We start from the raw sequence: 7,500 nt of genomic DNA on the forward strand, positions 1-7,500 counted from the left end.
TAAGAAGAGGATACCGGCAGGCTGGAATAATTGGAGGAAGGTAACTGGAGTTATGTGTGACAAACAAATTTCCGCAAAGCTGAAGGGGAAAGTATATACAACAGTTGTAAGACCAGCAATGTTATATGGACTAGAGACAACAGGTACAACAAAGAAACAAGATAAAGAGGTTTAGGAGGTAGAAATGAGGATGTTGAGATGGTCACTTGGCTGGACAAAAAAAGATCAAGTGAAAAATGAAAGAATTAGGAGGGTGACTGAAGTAAAGAATGTATCAATAAAGATGGGAGAAGATAGATTGAAATGAATCGGACATGTAAAGAGACGAGAGAGGGAGTACATGGGAAGGAAAGTATTGGACTTACAATTAGCAGTAAAAAGGAAAAAGGGACGCCCAAAGACTAGATGGTAGGATAAGGTAAAGGATGATATGAAAGAACTGGGCTTGGAGGAAGATGACTCGCTGAACCGAGATGCGTGGCTGGAGATGTGACATTCATTATGGCAACCCTGCAAAATGGGGGATAAGCTGAAAGAAGAAGAAGGTCACGTGATGTTTAACGTGATAGGGCTTAAGTCATATTAGGCGAAAGGTGAAGATCGTATAACATCACCATAACATTTCATCTAGATATGTGCTGGTTTTACCATGATAATATCTCTTTTCAAAGAAGAATTTTTGATTCATTTAATACAGTATGGTGATATTTCTTAATTTTTGTCTTTAAAAATATTTTTAATATTTTGATTCTTCTTTCATTTTCTTTTCTTTTTCTTTTTTTTAAAATGACAATCAGACAAATCCAAAAGTTAAATGAATATAATATAAGAGAAAAATGTTTGAGGAATTTGTTAATTGGAATTAATGAAAACCATAACACACATACACATAATATACAACATTAGTACTTACACACCATATTAAATCAGTAAATCAATTATTAACGTTTATAATTTGATGATGATAATAATAATAGTATGTGTTCTATAAGAGAAAGAAAAACACGCCACGCGCAACATTTTGATAGGGAATGAGATTAGCGGAAGAGTAGCGTCCCTTGATTGGACGTCACCTTCGGAGAAGTTATTAGGGAGAGAACGTCAACATGGTTTTGCGCATGCGTCTCTCGTCCTCGCTTCCGGTGAAAGCGGCATGAGACACTTCACCGAAAGCGAGGACGAGAGAGACGCATGCGCAAAACCATGTTCACGTTCTCCCTGTAAGGTGACGTCCAATCAAGGGACGCTACTCTTCCGCTGATCTCATTCCCTATATGGGAGAAAACGATAATAGAATAATAATGTGTGTTAATGTATGTTGATTGATTCCACACAAGGCGAGTACCACTTCACACTTCAACTTACATCAACGCTACCTTCCTCAGCCACTGGGGTTAATTTATTTGGTATAGAGGGGGGAGGGGGAAAGGTTGGTTGTGGTGGCTGAGGAGTCTTCCGTTTAATAATCACTGAAATACAAACACGGGCAATTTTTTAATCATCAATGATATTCGTGTCAATCAATTATTTTTTATGGGGTGGGGGGGGGATGAGGGGCAGTCAAGTTCGATTCCTTGCCACCATTGCAAGATTCTTGAGCTCCTGCGTTCCCAACAATGCCACTGTGTAACTTTGGGAGTGTTCGACGATATATATATATATATATATATATATATATATATATATATATATATATATATATATATGAAGGTCTGACATCCGAACCCAGTTCTAGCTAGGGCCAGTTTTTGACATTGTTGTTGTGATGGACAACATTTTGAGTCATTAAAATTTGTTTGTTGTTTTTTTTTTAGATTTCCATGACAACAATGAGCCCATAGTGAATTTGGGTTATCAAACCTGCAAATAAGAGCACGTCGATCGAGCGCGTTCGTTGGAAACGAGTTCAAAATTAGAAACACAGCACGGGGTTTTAAGAAAACGTTTTATCATTCTTCTCCAATGATTCTTCCTATATATATCATTATTTCTTTTATCAAAATGTATCTATTTATATTCTTTTACCATGATTGGATCTCGAATTTAAAGTGATTTGCCAATGAGAATTAGACCTACCATTGTTGTTAAGATGATGTCATTAAGCGTCAAAATCTATTTTTAAGCAAAATCGGATGCGTGATGGAGGAAAAAATATACATTTCTCAAAACTATAGACCACACTTCACTAGACTCGGCTGAGAGGGCCATTGGGATCATTTACTAATCAGTTACTAATTAAGGAATTGAAGCAGGTTGGAAATGCATTCACTCGATTCTAATAAGGATAAAACACGGAAAGTTGTTAGAACTTCTCAAGAAATATTTCCTTGTGACCAACAAAGGGCGCTTGTTTCCTACCTTTGATAAGGTTCAAAATGTGGTATTTTTCTCTCTCCAAAGGATAGAGTCATTTTTCTGATTGGTTGGGTAAAAACGAAAGTAGGAAAGACGCCATTGGTTCATGTTTCTTGATCAACAAAGGGCGCTGTTTCCTACCTTTGATAAGGTTAAAGATGTAGTATTTTCTCTCTCTCCAAAGGTTAGAGTCATTGTTCTGATTGGATAGGTAAAAACCAAAGTAGGAAAGACGCCATTGGTTCATGTGTCTCGTGAGAAGCCCTTGAAAGTTCCGCATTTATCTACTTGTATCAACCGACGAATAAGAATTCTATAGTTCTAAAATTCTCTTGTTTTTCTTTTTATAAAAGTTAATCTCTAAGTATTAGAAGTCAATTGTATTAAGATTAAAGTTAATTAATTATATACTAACATTAAACAACATCAAAGTAAAACTATAGACACTGGGCAGGAAAATAAACAAAACAAAAAACAGCAGAAAAACTGTAAAATAACGTGCCGGAAAGTGAAAGCTGTTCTTATGAAATTTCCTGCATGCAAAAAGAAAAAACAAAATAAACAAAAAAACACTATAAAACAAGGGGGAAAATGAATTGAGACGTTCAACTAAAGATATCAATATTATAATATTTCAAAAATAATAAAAGGCTGAGCCATGCTAATTAAATCCTATACATACATCGACTCCATCTCCTGCAGAGCCTAGGAAAAACCATGTGAAATAAATAAATGTCGTTTGTTAAACTTTTTCCCTTACACGGTTTAACTCTCTAATAAATAGAGATGCCTAAATGACTCAATAAAATGGAGATAAAGATAAAGGGAGTAAATCTGACTGATGAATGAACAACTTTGTTTGTGTTGTTCATTCATGAGTCAGATTTACTCCCTATATCTTTATCTCCGGTTTAACTCCTTACCAGTTTTTTCAGGATTTTCCCCAAAACTTTACACCCAACTAACATAAAAATATATTTCTTTATCACTCAAACACAATAGCAGTAGGCCCTAAGTTCTTGCGATAAATAATTTCTTCAGCAAAACATGCTCTACAACACACTGTTCATTTTGTTTAAATTTTATGATGTACAAGAGAAATTTGAATAAGAATAATGTTGGTTGTATCGTAACGAATGTGACGATTTTCCTATAGTTTGTAAGGAGAGGGTTAATATTTGGGACTTTTATAGCTTTTTTTAAAGAACAAAATAGCATTTAATGTATTTGAATGCTGAATTTAATAAAGTGAACCACAAAAATAGGATAACAAGTTTTCATCTTAATCTCAGCTAAATAAAAATCAGATTATTTTTCGATAGGGTCTTCAAATCACGAGCAATGTGATCATTTTTCTGTAACGTATGTCTCTTATAGTTTCAGTAAGTTTCTATAATGTATGTTTCTTAGAGTATCTGTGAAGTATATCTCATCTAGTTTCGGTAAGGTCTTTCTTTTATGAATTCTGCAACGTGTGTTTCATACCGTTTTTGTAAAGTCTATCTCTTTTAGTCTCTGGTAACGTATGACTCTTATAGTTTGTGTAACGATTCTGTCTTATAGTTCTCTTTAAGTTTTATCTCTTGGAGTTTCTGTAAGAATGTCTATTGCATTGTCTGAAAGTTTTATTCCTAATCATTTCGGTGATGTTGTTTATTATTGTTGTATTCTGTAATATATCACGGACTATATTGATTAATATAAACTGTAAATTCTAATTTCTAGAAACAAAAGAGCAGAAACGAATTTTAGTCTTCTTCGACTGAGATCATAAAAAATAAAATTAAACAGTGCGGAGGCGTTAGTGCTGTTTGATACCCTTTGCCTACAGGACCCAAAACAATTATAATTATAGGGGATTCTGGAAGGCCAGAAACAAAGAAAAAAATATGAAAAGAATACTACAAAACAATTGCGCTACTGACTTTTATATTGTACATTTTTTAAAACCTCGCCTCCAGCATAAGATAATAATATTATGCTATTGAGTGAGTTTCCATTTTTAATTGATATCATCTTCAAAATACAATTAAGGAAAGACCGTTTTTTTTTCAAATTATTGCGATTTTAGTATCAAACTGTCATGAGTTTAGGTTGCAGAATATTTCCCAACCATGAAAAATATGATAGTCAAACATTGTCTCAAAATGCATTGGGTATGCGGATGGGTTTTTATTCAAATAATGCTTAGTCACATGCAATGTGTTACATGAGGATGTAAGGCTGCATTCTTTACATTCATGTCATGGATTTATTTTATCTTTAATGTGATCACATTTCAGTGTATTTGTATATTTCATGATAGATATATACTCACATCAAAGGATAAGAACTATACATGGGTTGTAAAAGAATATTAGACAATGATATAACCACTCATTACCTCTTTTCTTCTCTCTTGGTTGCACCAAAAATGAAGTGTCCACTTCCTCGCCACAATTTCCACAGGGTCGTGTGGCCAGTGCTTGGGTTTCCTTTGGAGTCAGCCATTCCCCAAGGAAGGAAGGTTTGAGGCAGTGCGGGCATTCTGTGCGACGTTCCACTAAAATGCCTGAAAAGAAATTATTAAATTCAATTCATAACTGCAAAAGATGTCTTACATCTACGTCATGGGACAGGACCGAAGGGCTAGAGGTCAGGTGGTCGCTGGTTCGAATAAGTAAATTCAATTCATTTTCAGAATCATTATTATTTTTGGTTTCTAAATTTAAAAAATGAACACCGAGATTTATCAAAGACTACAAAACCAATAGGTAAAAGAAAGAATCTACTCAAAAGAAGGCAGAGCATAGATAGATAGATATATTTGACCAATCAAGTTTATTCATACAATTTGCGACAAAAAAAGATGATGTTTTCCCTTTGACTTTAAATGTTAAGAGCGCTTGAACTTTTTGACGGATTGCAAAGCTGAATGGCATAGTTATGAGGAGAATGTAAAAACAAGTTTGACACAGTTGTAAAACGTGAGTGACTTCCCTTTCCTTAATTGACGACAATGACGTTGAAAGGTGTCGCTATAAAGTGAATAGAATCGGATTAGTCATTAATCTCTTCCCAACGAAGGAATTGTAAAATCCAATGCAGTTTCTAGAAGGCTGACGCGAATGAAAGCTAGTAAAGTGTCAACAATGTTGATAAAGACTGATTAGATGCGACTCTCTTCTCACACTAGCCGAAACTTAACGGTTATTCCATTATAAAGGAGAAGTAATGAAGTGCGTTTACTTACAATTTTTTGGGATGGGTTTACTATAAAGATAGAAAATTGAACGTGTTTCCTAAACTTGGGTCGGTTATAAGAGCAAAAGAAACAAAACAAACAAACAAACAAAAAAAAACAAAGAACACAGGCGCATTGAATATGGTGATGCTATTAAAATGAATGAATGAATATGGCTGCACAGTCTCTATGGACGCTTGCCGTGAATGTGTGCGTCACTTCCAGTGTGTCAGTGTGTGTCTATTATCCTGTTAGTAATTTGTTTCCATAAATCTCTATCTCGTGCAATTGTTTTTAGCTTTAGAATGCAATATATAAATGATATATAAATAAGTTTATTTGATTTATACCGACCTGCGTATGAACTCACCAGCTCCTCGAAATCCATCAGAAGAGGTAGCATGATACTCCACATTGTAGCTGCTGGGGTAGGTTCTTCTTCTTCACCATAGGCCGCATCTCGTAGCTCATACTTCACCATTACGCCCTCTTCCTTTTCTTCACCCTCCTCCTCCTCATCCTCCACACCATTTTCTCCTTGCCGTTCGGGAAAGTACGATATCACAACATGCACATTCTCTTTGGTGTGCATAGCGTGAATTCCTCCACCCCAATGATGGTGGAATTTTAGTTTATGTTTCTCTGCACATGCTCTTACAGTTATAATATCAAACAAGCCTGGGGGGAGATAATGAGGAAAACGGTATAAAGATCCAAGCTTTCTATTTTCTTGCAAGGAGCTCCAAATATCCACAAAATCTTCGGGCTCGTCTTTTCTTCGAAGCCAGGGTATCAAAATCTTCCCTAGTTTTGTTTTGCCTTCGTTGTCTTTGTCTGGAAAAAGAGAATATACTGAATCTCTTTGCCTCTTTGTGATTGGGTATCCCAGTTCAAATGCTTGCGATAGAAGACGCATGACTTCGGTGGAAGCGGAGACGATGTCTGTAGGAATGAGATTTGTCAAGACGCATCGCAGAAGATCTCTGTCCAAGATACCATCAGACAGGAATTCTTGTTTTAATCTCTCAAACTTGGCTGATGTAAGCCCTGCAGCCCTGAAAGGAAATGAGAAAAATAAATATATTGATGTAATACGTTTAGGTAGAATACTCACACCATCCACCAGCAGGACAAACGCACTAACACACAATACAATGTGTAACCTTGAACATTTATAGTCTGATTGGTATAATGTAGTGAGATCTTATCACTAACCGGCTGTCAAAAAAAAAATCCAAAAAAACAAACCAAAAAGAAACAACCCCCCCCCCCCAAAAAAAAAAAAAACCCAAAAAACAAACCAAAAAAAAACAACCCCCCCCCCCCCAAAAAAAAAAAAACCCAAAAAACAAACCAAAAAAAACAACCCCCCCCCCCCAAAAAAAAAACAACCCAAAAAACAAACCAAAAAAAAACAACCCCCCCCCCCCAAAAAAAAACAAACCAAAAAAAAACAACCCCCCCCCCCAAAAAAAACAAACCAAAAAAAAACAACCCCCTCCCCCCAAAAAAAAAACAAAAACAAAAACAACAAAAACAAAACAAAACAAAGACCTGAGTGACACGTCAACTTAGTTCCTTCTATAAGATGGATAAAGTATGTGAAGTGGATAAATATCTAATGTACTTATACACATGCATAGTATCAATTTAAGGCTAGATAAATCCTCATTAATCCATTTACTATTTGTTGACGGTATGCTACAGTGTGGTCCATGCCTCCTCTTAAAACAAGGTCAAGCGATACTGCGTTAGTTCAGTGACTTGACTTGACTTAAACCCTTAACCCCAGACAAAAATATAAGCCATCGATGATGCTTCGCCATTTGACTCTTCACTGGGCAGTCTTTTCCACCGGCTTCTATGTGTATCCACCACTTAACCCCAGACAGAGGATAGGCCATCGATGATGCTTCGCCATT

At 35.7% G+C, this 7,500-nt stretch overlaps 1 protein-coding gene across 1 annotated transcript in view; it reads right to left on the bottom strand.

Annotated features, from left to right (window-relative positions):
* Nucleotides 1–7,500, bottom strand: part of LOC144981112 (malignant fibrous histiocytoma-amplified sequence 1 homolog) — a gene marked incomplete in the record, with an annotated part of 63,638 nt that overhangs the window by 6,857 nt on the left and 49,281 nt on the right. Inside the window, 2 exon segments of the mRNA XM_078929253.1 lie at nt 4,739–4,906; nt 5,933–6,633. Coding sequence (XP_078785379.1) covers nt 4,739–4,906; nt 5,933–6,633 — 869 coding nt within the window.

This window comes from Berghia stephanieae, chromosome 10 (assembly GCF_034508935.2).
Source record: "Berghia stephanieae isolate SIO BIC M18660-M18661 chromosome 10, UCSD_Bste_1.3, whole genome shotgun sequence".
Classification (NCBI taxonomy): domain Eukaryota; kingdom Metazoa; phylum Mollusca; class Gastropoda; order Nudibranchia; family Aeolidiidae; genus Berghia; species Berghia stephanieae.